The sequence below is a fragment of the Phyllobates terribilis genome, unplaced genomic scaffold, assembly GCF_046119375.1.
Source record: "Phyllobates terribilis strain yellow unplaced genomic scaffold, ASM4611937v1 Scaffold_3__8_contigs__length_932513732, whole genome shotgun sequence".
Lineage (NCBI taxonomy): Eukaryota > Metazoa > Chordata > Amphibia > Anura > Dendrobatidae > Phyllobates > Phyllobates terribilis.
The window spans coordinates 859,676,250-859,689,156 of NW_027362763.1; the positions used below are offsets into that span (position 1 = coordinate 859,676,250).

General features: G+C 42.9%; 1 protein-coding gene across 10 annotated transcripts in view; it reads left to right on the top strand.

Annotated features, from left to right (window-relative positions):
• Positions 1–4,331, top strand: part of DHX57 (DExH-box helicase 57) — a 66,737-nt gene extending 62,406 nt beyond the window's left edge. For all 10 annotated transcript variants that reach the window (XM_073672575.1, XM_073672576.1, XM_073672574.1 and 7 more), the window contains one exon: positions 2,986–4,331. In XM_073672575.1, the coding sequence (XP_073528676.1) occupies positions 2,986–3,129 (144 nt within the window). In that variant the 3' untranslated portion in view covers positions 3,130–4,331. The remainder of the gene's footprint in view (positions 1–2,985) is intronic.
• Positions 4,332–12,907: the final 8,576 nt, after the last annotated feature.

Consider the following 12,907-nt stretch of genomic DNA (forward strand, 5'->3'; position numbering starts at 1 on the left):
AGTAACATTCATCATTACAAAATACAGAGTAAAAGGAGGTGGGTTATACAGAGGAACAAAGCAGAATCCATAGATATATCTCAATTAATTGAACAAATCAGTTGTTTCATTCAGTCCATGTGGATTTATAGTGTTCAGCTTATGAATCCAAAAGATCTCTTTCCTGTTAAGAGTCTGGACTTGGTTGGAGGTCTCATGGGGGACATGGTCAATGGGGATCACCCTAAAGGAGATCCTTTTATTGTGATATATCGCATAATGCCTAGAAAGGCCATGTTGTAAAATTAATTTAGTTCTGAAAAAAACATTGGGGTATACTTCTCAATGATCCCATATTGGGGAGGCTTCTACCCAACAATCCCCTGATAACCTTCCGAAGGGCCCCGACATTAAAAAATATGTTGGCCCCAAGTCGGCTAAAGAAAAAAGAGGATTTTAATCCCTCTGTAGAAAAGCCCAGACAAGGCTCCTATAGATGCGGCATCCCGAGATGCCTATGTTGCTCCAGCATCATTCATAATGCAAAAGCTTTTTCATCAGACAGTGAAAATTCCGATGACTTCCAAATCAAATATCATTTGACTTTCCAATCCAGTTTCATCATCTATGTCATTATATGCGAATATAAGAAATTATATGTGGGAAGGACAACGCAACAGCTACATAAAAGAATAAACTCACACAGGTATAAAGTAAAAGAAGGATTTTTACAACATGGCCTTTCTAGGCATTATGCGATATATCACAATAAAAGGATCTCCTTTAGGGTGATCCCCATTGACCATGTCCCCCATGAGACCTCCAACCAAGTCCAGACTCTTAACAGGAAAGAGATCTTTTGGATTCATAAGCTGAACACTATAAATCCACATGGACTGAATGAAACAACTGATTTGTTCAATTAATTGAGATATATCTATGGATTCTGCTTTGTTCCTCTGTATAACCCACCTCCTTTTACTCTGTATTTTGTAATGATGAATGTTACTGATAAACATCCGCTCTTTCTATGAAGGGGTCTCATCCCTTCATTGTGGTTTGCCTTTGCTTACTTTATTCTAACCCCCGTTTTTTCCCTTAGTTTTGACCCATCAATTGCTATGGGATTTTTATAAGGATCACCGAACTGCAATTTCTCATAATATTGCACATTTCTTTTTTTTAAACTAGTCTAAGAGCTTTGGAGCTTCTTTTATCCATTATTATTATTTATTTTATTTTTTTGATCTCATAGATTCTTGTGAAACTATCACCAAATAAAGAGATCAAATCAAATTCACCCATGGCTCAATGGTTTAAAGCATCAGCAGCAGGGTGCTGACAAAGAACGAATAGGTCAACATCATAGGTTCAAGCCCCTAGCTTGGAAAATTTGTTTATTCATTTAACTACTTTTTTAAAATATTTAAAAAAAATAAATCTGCTTTTATATTTTTAAATGTTTAAGCAATATACTCTATTATGCTTTGATTGTTTTGTGTACTTTACGGTGTATACATGCATTTAGTCTGATTCCCGGCCCGCTGGGTGTGGTGATTTTTTTGAAGGGAGGCGTCTCCATGTGCATTCTTTTGCTGTAAATAACAGACCCTGTATGTGTAGGTGTATAGACACTCCTGAGGAAGTGGAGTGATCACCACGAAACGCACAGAGATAAAGTATTTCATCATTACATCGATTTGGATTCCTCTGTACATTATTCAGGCGAGCAGCGCAGTCTGATGCCCCATTCTTTTCCTCATGTGCAGGCATTACAGGACCTTAGGTATCCATGGTTACGACCACTAGCAACTAGCTAGCTAACTGAAATTATATCAATGGACGTAACCATGGAAACCTAAGGTCCTGCAATGTCTGCACATGAGGAAAGAGACACAGCAAATCTGAAAAACTACACTACATTTTTAATTGGAGATATTTGCTAATATTTTTATTATTACACCTACTACATATTAGAACCACAAATCTCATACATAATCAGTGAAAAAAACACCTGCAACAGGTTACAGATGAATGTCACTGAGACAGCCACTTCAAAAAGCGTGAGACTATACAAGAAAATGAAGTCTTAAAGGTTGGGATATGATCTTGGAGATGGGAATACCACTTTAATCTTTTAACAAATGTGTTGGGGAACTTGTAAGCTCAGCCTTCTTCACAGACGGCACAGCTCTCCTGTCCTGCAAATGGCTCCTGCTGGAAGAACATGTGACCAGACCTGTCCATCAGCCTCTTCAAATTGAAAAAAAAACAGCTTTCCTTTGTGCAATGGAGACAAAGTTCTGTTTATACTCGTATACTGCTCACCGTAACTACAGATTCAAAAGATGGCATGCTGCATCCTGCAGCCACCACTAGAGGGTGATCACTGCACACAATATTGGCCAGTGAGCTTCTGAGCTCTCTCTAGTGGTGGCTGCAGGCAGTCAACAGGTTTCTTTTAACTCCTTAAAGGGGATGTTCACTACTTTAAAAGTTTATTTTAATGGTTCATGGGTGGTTTAAGAAATAAAAAAAAAGCACTATACGCTACTACCAGGCTCCTCTGCGCTCGGTACTGTGTTCCCCACCTCCCAAGTGGGAGGGACATGAAGCGACTGCTGCAACAAATTAGCTGCCACTGATTGGCTGCAGACCTCAAATTCCGTCTAAACAGGAAGAAGCCTAATTTCTTGTTCAGATGTAATGTGGAGGCTGCAGCCAATCGCTAGGCACTGCCACAGTTTACACCCACCCCTATCTGATGTTGATGCCAGTAGCCTGGTGAGGGAACACTGTACAGAGGAGCAATGCTAGTCCAGTAGGTGATTGTGGATTTTTTATTTTATTGTAATTTCTTATTCTACCCTGGGCCCTTAAAGGTTACAGATAGGGAGATAAGGGCACAGATTCTCACAGCAGCTGCTTCTGTAGTGTTGTAAGTTGCCAATGTACGTATCAGATAAACGTGACCTATCCGTCATTTCTGTAATGGTGTCTTTACAGGTAGCAGAGCTGGTGAAGGAGCTGCGCAGTGAACTCGATCAGTTGCTGCAGGATAAAATTAAGAATCCCACAATGGACCTGTGCACCTGCCCCCGAGGATCCCGTATCATTGCCATGATTGTAAAACTGGTCTCCACACAGTAACGCTGACCTACACCATGACTAGTCCTGACTTCTGCCCCATGATTCTAGGAGAGGGTTTACAAAAAGAAGTCCTCATTTCACTGTATTACCTTCACATACGCAGGATTGTATGTGAACAACTAGGGCGGCATTAGCGGTTTAATCATGTAATAAAGTGTAACTTTGTAACATAAGCCTGTAATTGTCTCCATGAGATCCCCACTGGGAAATTGCCAAAAAATGTAATCCAAGTACTATAAAATTCATTCATTTGGTGGGCAAACCAGCAAAAACTGTAAAGATTCAGTGTGGCATGCTCAATACTGGGATAGTTGGGGGTCCCAGAGGTCTGCTCCCCACCAGTGAGTGACTTGGTCATCACTTAAAGGGAGTGCCCCTTAGGGCGCCTTCATATGTCTGTATAAATCAGTTTTGAGATCAGAGCACAATGTACGGACTGGCCGCGGGTCCGGACCGATTTATACGGAAGTTTGAATGCGCCCTTTCAGACATCTGAATGTAATATGGCCGTACATCGTACACACTTGATTGGGTGTCAGCAGTGAGCAGCACACCATAGACTTTCATGGGTTTGTATTACGGCACATGTGAATGAGCCCCAAGGGAGGAACTAGTACTTGTATTTTTTGTGTTGGGTCAATTGGAGCCAATGACTATATTCAGTATCTGAGCGAGCTTTTCCGATACCTATGCCAAACATATTCACACAGCTTGACATGAATGCACCACAGCATGCCAACATGGGTATATCCTGTTGAGGACGAGCCAACTTTTTCCCTTTTAGGCTATTTGCCCACGATGCGGAAAATTTCAGCTTCATTTCTGCATGTGTTAGACCGGAAAAACGCGTGCGGAATTTGACATGCGTTTTTCGCACGTTTTTGAAGTGTTTTGCACATGCGGAATTGCCTTGCGTATTCTAATGCATTGAGATGGCAATTCCGCATGCGTAAATGCACAAATAATGGACATGCTGCGGAATTTTCCGCACATCAAAAACACTGCGGAAAATTTCGCAGCATGGGCATTGAAATTGCGGATTTACATTGGGGACCATGGAAGAAGGATTACCAAGCGTTTACGCTGCAGAAATTCCGCAGCAAAAACGCTTGAAAAAACGCATCGTAGGAACGGACCCTAAATTGTAATTCTTAGTGTCAGCCACCTGGTGGCAGCAGTCTACTCCCTTGGTTTCCTATGTTCCCCAATAAAGTGACCAAGAAAATACATTTAACAGCTTTTCATAAAAAATGAGTACTGCTCATTTAGAAAGTTGCACTTTTATTTAAAGGGGTTGTCCACTACTAGGACAACCCCTTCTCATTCCTTATGTTTGGCCCCGTTAAAATAAAAACACCTATACTCTGTTCCTGTCCCGGCGCCATTCCAGTGATGTCGGCACTCATGTTCCCAGGTCTCACGTGAGGTTGTGAGGCCAATCAGCGCTGGCGTCACTGTCCCCGCCTTTGGACAAATCGAACATAAAGAGAAGTGAGAGGGCAGCCGCAGCCCTGACTTCCTGTCTATGATCAATACGTCTGAAGGAGTTGATTGGGCGCAGGGCTTGTGTGATGTCACAACCAGTGATGAGCGACCGTGCTCGTTTAACCTTTTCACCGAGCTCACTCGGGTGTTTGCCGAGTATCTTCGGGGTGCTCGTATATTAAGTTCCAGTCCCTGCGTCTTCATGATTTACAGCTGTAAGACAGCCTCAACACATGTGAGGATTCCCTAACAAACAGGCAATAATATGTTCCCTTCGCGGAGAAGTAAAATTAAACTGTAATTTATTTCTGGAAACTGTTACAATTGCAAAGTGTATAACATGTAGTTGTATAAATAAAGAGAAGTATTTCTCTAAGAGCTTAGATTTTGTGTACTGGTGTCTACGTCACACATTTGAGCATCTTAATAATTTTTTTTTTAAACATTTTTTTATAGGGTTTTACAAAAATGTTTCCTTAGCATAGTTAGTTAATATTCTTAGATGTCACCCAAGTGTTCACTGACCATATTGAGGGCTTTTATCTGTTGATAAAGGAGTCCCTCTCTGATTATCTCTGGTTTAAAAAGGGTTTGTCCAGCGTTAGAAAAAAAAACAGGACAGATGTGTTGTGCACACGTCTTGGGTTTGTTTGTTTTTTATCAGGATTTTGTGATTTGCATGTTTTTTTTCAGAATAGAGCATGTCACTTCTTTCAGCGTTTTTTTTGCCTAGTGTGAACATAACTATCAGGTTTTGCTGTGTTTTTAGTGAAAATAAGCAAGTAGAGCAGTATATGAACCTCATTTATTTTTGTGATTTTACCATCTTCTCTTGGTCACTGAGATGGTAGTTTTTATTGGTATAGTGTAAATAAGTTAGTGATATGTACAGTTTAAACATTGGCTGAGCTAGGAGTGAGATTGAACAATACCTGTGGCCCAGGCAGGTGTGAAATTGAACAATCCCTGAGCAATTCAATGGCTGACCCCATAGTGAAAAAGTAAATAAAAGTAAAATGGTAAATACAAACTCAATGCACTGCCAAACTATTCCTGAACAATTCACCTCCCCCACTGTATATTTGAAATTCTGGTTAATATGGTTTCACATATGTCTTGCATTGGTGACCTGTGTTCATGCTTCTGTGGTGGAAGCAAAGCTGAACTTGCATCATGTTTTTTTTCAGCGTTTTTTTGTGCCTAAACCAGAATGAAATTATTTTTTTCACTGAACTTTATGTACACGCATAACTGACACAAAAGTACAGTGAGGAAAAATGCTGAAAACACGCACCAAAAAAAAAGCAGGAAAACTGCAACAAAAATCCTGAACAACCTCCTGGCAAGATATCAGGTTTGGCTGCAGAAAATGAACTCTGAAAAAAACATGATGTGTGAACATAGCCTAACCATGTTTTTCACGAATAAAACCTGTACTTACAGTGCATTGTGAAAGTATTTGGCCCCCTTGAACTTTTCTACCTTTTGCCACATTTCTGGCTTCAAACATAAAGATATAAAATTCTAACTTTTTGGGGAAAAATCAACAACAAGTGGGACACAATCGTGAAGTAGAACGAAATTTATTGGATATTTTAAGCTTCTTTAACAAATTCAAAACTGAAAAGTGGGGAGTGCAATATTATTCGGCCCCCTTGAATTAATACTTTGTAGCGCCACCTTTTGCTGCGATTACAGCTGCAAGTCGCTTGGGGTATGTCTCTATCAGTTTTGCACATTGAGAGGCTGAAATTCTTGCCCATTCTTCCTTGCAAAACAGCTCAAGCTCATTGAGGTTGGATGGAGGGCGTTTGTGAACAGCAGTTTTCAGCTCTTTCCACAGATTCTCGATTGGATTCAGGTCTGGACTTTGACTTGGCCATTCTAACGCCTGGGTATGTTTATTTTTGAACCATTCCATTGTAGATTTTGCTTTATGTTTGGGATCATTGTCTTGTTGGAAGATAAATCTCCGTCCCAGTCTCAGGTCTTTTGCAGACTCCAACAGGTTTTCTTCCAGAATGGTCCTGTATTTGGCTCCGTCCATCTTTCCATCAATTTTAACCATCTTCCCTGTCCCTGCTGAAGAAAAGCAGGCCCAAACCATTATGCTGCCACCACCATGTTTGACAGTGGGGATGGTGTTTTGGGGGTGATGAGCTGTGTTGCTTTTACGCCAAACATATCGTTTTGCATTGTGGCCAAAAGGTTCGATTTTGATTTCATCTGACCAGAGTACCTTATTCCACATGTCTGGTGTGTCACCCAGGTGGCTTGTGGCAAACTTCAAACGAGACTTTTTATGGGTATCTTTGAGAAATGGCTTTCTTCTTGCCACTCTTCCATAAAGGCCAGATTTGTGCGATGTACGACTGATTGTTGTTCTATGGACAGACTCTCCCACCTCAGCTGTAGATCTCTGCAGTTCATCCAGAGTGATCATGGGCCTTTTGGTTGCATCTCTGATCAGTCTTCTCCTTGTTCGAGATGAAAGTTTAGAGGGACGGCCCGGTCTTGGTAGATTTGCAGTGGTCTGATACTCCTTCCATTTCAATATGATCGCCTGCACAGTGCTCCTTGAGATGTTTAAAACTTGGGAAATCTTTTTGTATCCAAATCTGGCTTTAAACTTCACCACAACAGTATCTCTTTCCTGCCTGGTGTGTTCCTTGGTCTTCATGATGCTCTCTGCACTTGAAACAGAACCCTAAGACTATCACAGAGCAGGTGCATTTATATGGAGACTTGAATACACACAGGTGGATTATATTTATCATTACCAGTCATTTAGGACAACATTGGATCATTCAGAGATCCTCACTGAACTTCTGGAGTGAGTTTGCTGCACTGAAAGTAAAGGGGCCGAATAATATTGCACGCCACACTTTTCAGTTTTGAATTTGTTAAAGTTTAAAATATCCAATAAATTTCGCTCCACTTCACGATTGTGTCCCACTTGTTGTTGATTCTTCCCCAAAAAATTAGAATTTTATATCTTTATGTTTGAAGCCAGAAATGTGGCAAAAGGTAGAAAAGTTCAAGGGGGCCAAATACTTTCACAATGCACTGTATTATAGTCCATAGGCATGTTCACATGTCTGTTGGATTTTTGTGTGCTTTTTTCAAATGCTCCCATCTAAATGAATGGATCTGTGAAAAAACGAACATCACTCTTGATGCCATCCGGTTATCTGAATATTGTCTGTTTTTTTTTTTTACTGTTCTTAAAGGGAGTGTGTCCTCCCAAAACTCAAATGAAAAAGGTATTCCCTTCTCCAAGATCCTATCCAAAAATGTAGTAGGTGTAATAATAGCAATACCTCCAATTAGAAATGTAGTATAGTTCTTTTAATTAGCTATGTCTCTTACCCCATGTGCATTGCAGTGCTTAGTTATCCATGGTTATGACCACTAGCAGTCACTATGAGTGGTCGTAACCATAGATACCCAAGCTACTGCAATGCTCTGCACATGGGGTAAGCGACATAGCGAATCAAAAGAACTATACTACATGTGTAGTATAATGTCTAAGGTATTTGCTAATAATAATATTATTACACATACTACATATAGGGATAGGATCTTGGAGATGGGAATACCCCTTTAAACCAATTATACATTCAGATAGGGAACTATGCTTCTATAAAAATTATACCTGAAGTACAAATTTCACTACTTTTATGTTATAAAAAATGCATTTCATATGTAAATGAGAGGTTCTCCGTGCACCTTTGGCATTGCTAAAAGATCAGTACACTGTTCTGCCCAATCAATTAGCATGCTGTGCGCCTCCCCGTATGTTGATTGGCCGAACTCACTGGAGCACTGCTTGAGTTGACTCCCCATCCTGCACATCTGCTACAGGAGTCGAGAGCACACAGTGTTAGGTGCGCACTTGCTCTAATATCTCTCTCCTTTCTGCTGCACCCACTAGCTGCACATAGGATCACATAGACAGCCGATGATGCCCACCCCTGGTCTACTGTCAATTCATTTTCCAGAGGGGCCACATGAGAGACCATGACTGTTGTGGAGGGCCGAACCAATAGACTAAAATTAACTCTGCAATTAATATGTTAATATTGAGCAAGGAGAGCCCCACGGCCTCCCCGTGATCAGCAGGAGAGCCCCACAGCCTCCCCGTGATCAGCAGGAGAGCCCCACAGCCTCCCCGTGATCAGCAGGAGAGCCCCACAGCCTCCCCGTGATCAGCAGGAGAGCCCCAGAGCATCCTCATGTCCAACCAAACATCCCATACACATGAAAAAAACAAACTCATACTCGGCGCAGTGCCTCTTCTGTCTCCGGTGCCCAGTGCACAGCTTACTATGAAATGTCATTGCGTCAGCTGTCTCACGCGCTGATTGGTGGAAGAAGGAGCTGGCGGTGCTATCTTCCACCAATGCAGTCACTGCTGTCTGCATCCTGAGGATGCACATAGCGGCGACAGTGGGCAGACAGGCGGGGGAGGGTGCGGTGCGGCTCATGAGCCCCTGGTTTCAGCCCACGGCTGCCTCTGTCTGTGGGCCGGACAGAAACAGCCAGGGGGCCGGATGTGCTCCGCGGGCCGCACTTTGCCCAGGTCTGCAGTAGAGCATGCTGGCACTGAAACTGCAGGAGCCGAGAGCACACATGGTGTCGGTGTGAGCATGCTCTCATCCCTATTTCCTCCATCGGGCGCCTGCTGTATGCTGCTTTGCACATTGAGGGGCTGCAGCAAACGAGCGAGAGATCAGAGCACACCTTCATTGACACTGTGTGTGCTCTCAGCTCCTGCAGTGTCAGTGTAGACATGCAAGGTCAGGGATTCAGTTCAAGCAGTGCTCCGAAGTGAGAAGTCTTTCAACAGAAGGGGAGGTGCAGAGGATGTTAAGGGGGAAGAATTGGTGCACGAAGGACCTCTCATTCACATATTTAACTGTATATGTGTATGTGTGTATTGCACTGCTCAAAAAATAAAGGGAACACTTTTATTCTATTATTTAGCTCCAAGTAAATCAAACTTCTGTGAAATCAAACTGTCCACTTAGGAAGCAACACTGATTGACAATCAATTTCACATGCTGTTGTGCAAATGGAGTAGACAATAGATGGAAATTATTGGCAATTATCAAGATACACTCAATAAAGGATTGGTTCTGCAGGTGGGAACCACAGACCACATCTCAGTACCAATGCTTTCTGGCTGATGTTTTGGTCACTTTTGAATGTTGGTTGTGCTTTCACACTCGTGGTAGCATGAGACACGGACTCTACAACCCACAGAAGTTGCCCAGGTAGTGCAGCTCATCCAGGATGGCACATCAATGCAAAAGGCAAGAAGGTTTGCTGTGTCTGTCAGCATAGTGTCCAGAGGCTGGAGGCGCTACCAGGAGACAGGCCTGTACACCAGGAGACGTGGAGGGGGCCGTAGGAGGGCAACAGCCCAGCAGCAGGGCTGCTACCTCCGCCTTTGTACAAGGAGGAACACAGCCAGAGCCCTGCAAAATGACCTCCAGCTGGCCACAAATGTGCATGTGTCTGCACAAATGGTTAGAAACCCACTCAATGAGGGCCCGATGACCACAGATGGGGGTTGTGCTCACAGCCCAACACCGTGTAGGACGCTTGGCATTTGCCACAGAACACCAGGCTTGGCAAAGTCGGCACCGGCGCCCTGTGCTCTTCACAAATTAAAGCAGGTTCACACTGAGCACATGTGACAGACGTGACAGTGTCTGGCGACGCCGTGCAGAGCGATCTGCTGCCTGCAACATCCTTCAGCATGACCGGTTTGGCAGTGGGTCAGTAATGGTGTGCGGTGGCATTTCTTTGGAGGGCCACACAGCCCTCCATGTGCTCGCCAGAGGTAGCCTGACTGCCATTAGGTACCGAGATGAGATCCTCAGACCCCTTGTGAGACCATCTGCTGGTGCGGTTGGCCCTGGGTTCCTCCTAATGCAGGACAATGCCAGACCTCATGTGGCTGGAGTGTGTCAGCAGTTCCTGCAAGATGAAGGCGTTGAAGCTATGGACTGGCCCGACCGTTCCCCAGACCTGAATCCGATTGAGTACATCTGGGACATCATGTCTCGCTCCATCCACCAACGTCACGCTGCACCACAGACTGTCCAGGAGCTGGCGGATGCTATAGTCCAGGTCTGGGAGGAGATCCCACAGGAGACCATCCGCAACCTCATCCAGAGTGCATGCCCAGGCATTGTAGGGAGGTCATACAGGCACGTGGACGCCACACACAATACTGAGCCTCATTTTGACTTGTTTTAAGGACATAACATCAAAGTTGGATCAGCCTGTAGTGTGTTTTTCCGCTTTAATTTTGGGGGTGACTCCAAATCCAGGCCTCCATTGGTTAATAAATTTGATTTCCATTGATGATTTTTGTGTGATTTTTGTTGTCAGCATATTTCATTCATTCAGATCTAGGATGTGTGTTTTGAGTGTTCCCTTTATTTTTTTGAGCAGTATATTTATATGTACAGTACAGATCAAAAGTTTGGACACACCTTCTCATTTAAAGATTTTTCTGTATTTTCATGACTATGAAAATTGTACATTCACACTGAAGGCATCAAAACTATGAATTAACACAGGTGGAATTATATACTTAACAAAAAAGTGTGACACAACTGAAAATATGTCTTATATTCTAGTTTCTTCAAAGTAGCCACCTTTTGCTTTGATGACTGCTTTGCACAATCTTGGCATTCTCTTGATGAGCTTCAAGAGGTAGTCACCGGAAATGGTCTTCCAACAATCTTGAAGGAGTTCCCAGAGATGCTTAGCACTTGTTGGCCCTTTTGCCTTCACTCTGCGGTCCAGCTCACCCCAAACCATCTCGATTGGGTTCAGGTCTGGTGACTGTGGAGGCCAGGTCATCTGGCGTAGCACCCCATCACTCTCCTCCTTGGTCAAATAGCCCTTACACAGCCTGGAAGTGTGTTTGGGGTCATTGTCCTGTTTAAAAATAAATGATGGTCCAACTAAGCGCAAACCGGATGGAATAGCATGCCGCTGCAAGATGCTGTGGTAGCCATGCTGGCTCAGTATGCCTTCAATTTTGAATAAATCCCCAACAGTGTCACCAGCAAAGCACCCCCACACCATCACACCTCCTCCTCCATGCTTCACGGTGGGAACCAGGCATGTAGAGTCCATCCGTTCACCTTTTCTGCGTCGCACAAAGACACGGTGGTTCGAACCGAAGATCTCAAATTTGGACTCATCAGACCAAAGCACAGATTTCCACTGGTCTAATGTCCATTCCTTGTGTTCTTTAACCAAAACAAGTCTCTTCTGCTTGTTGTCTCTCCATAGCAGTGGTTTCCTAGCAGCTATTATACCATGAAGGCCTGCTGCACAAAGTCTCCTCTTAACAGTTGTTGTAGAGATGTGTCTGCTGCTAGAACTCTGTGTGGCATTGACCTGGTCTCTAACCTGAGCTGCTGTTAACCTGCGATTTCTGAGGCTGGTGACTCGGCTAAACTTATCCTCAGAAGCAGAGGTGACTCTTGGTCTTCCTTTCCTGGGTTGGTCCTCATGTGAGCCAGTTTCTTTGTAGCGCTTGATGGTTTTTGCAACTGCACTTGGGGACACTTTCAAAGTTTTCTCAATTTTTCGCACTGACTGACCTTCATTTCTTAAAGTAATGATGGCCACTCGTTTTTCTTTACTTAGCTGCTTTTTTCTTGCCATAATACAAATTCTAACAGTCTATTCAGTAGGACTATCAGCTGTGTATCCACCAGACTTCTGCACAACACAACTGATGGTCCCAACCCCATTTATAAGGCAAGAAATCCCACTTATTAAACCTGACAGGGGACATCTGTGAAGTGAAAACCATTTCCGGTGACTACCTCTTGAAGCTCATCAAGAGAATGCCAAGAGTGTGCAAAGCAGTCATCAAAGCAAAAGGTGGCTACTTTAAAGAACCTAGAATATAAGATATATTTTCAGTTGTTTCACACTTTTTTGTTAAGTGTATAATTCCACATGTGTTAATTCATAGTTTTGATGCCTTCAGTGTGAATGTACAATTTTCATAGTTATGAAAATACAGAAAAATCTTTAAATGAGAAGGTGTGTCCAAACTTTTGGTCTGTACTGTATATATATATGTATATACATGATGATTTTACAGGTAGGCATTTGGAAATTATACAATAGGGCATCATACACACCCTTGAAAAATTAGGAGCGAGAGTTGGATCGTGACCCTGTAGATATGATGGAGGAGGAGGACACTAAAAATTGCAAAACAAGAACAGTATACCCTTTTTAGGTGAGAAGA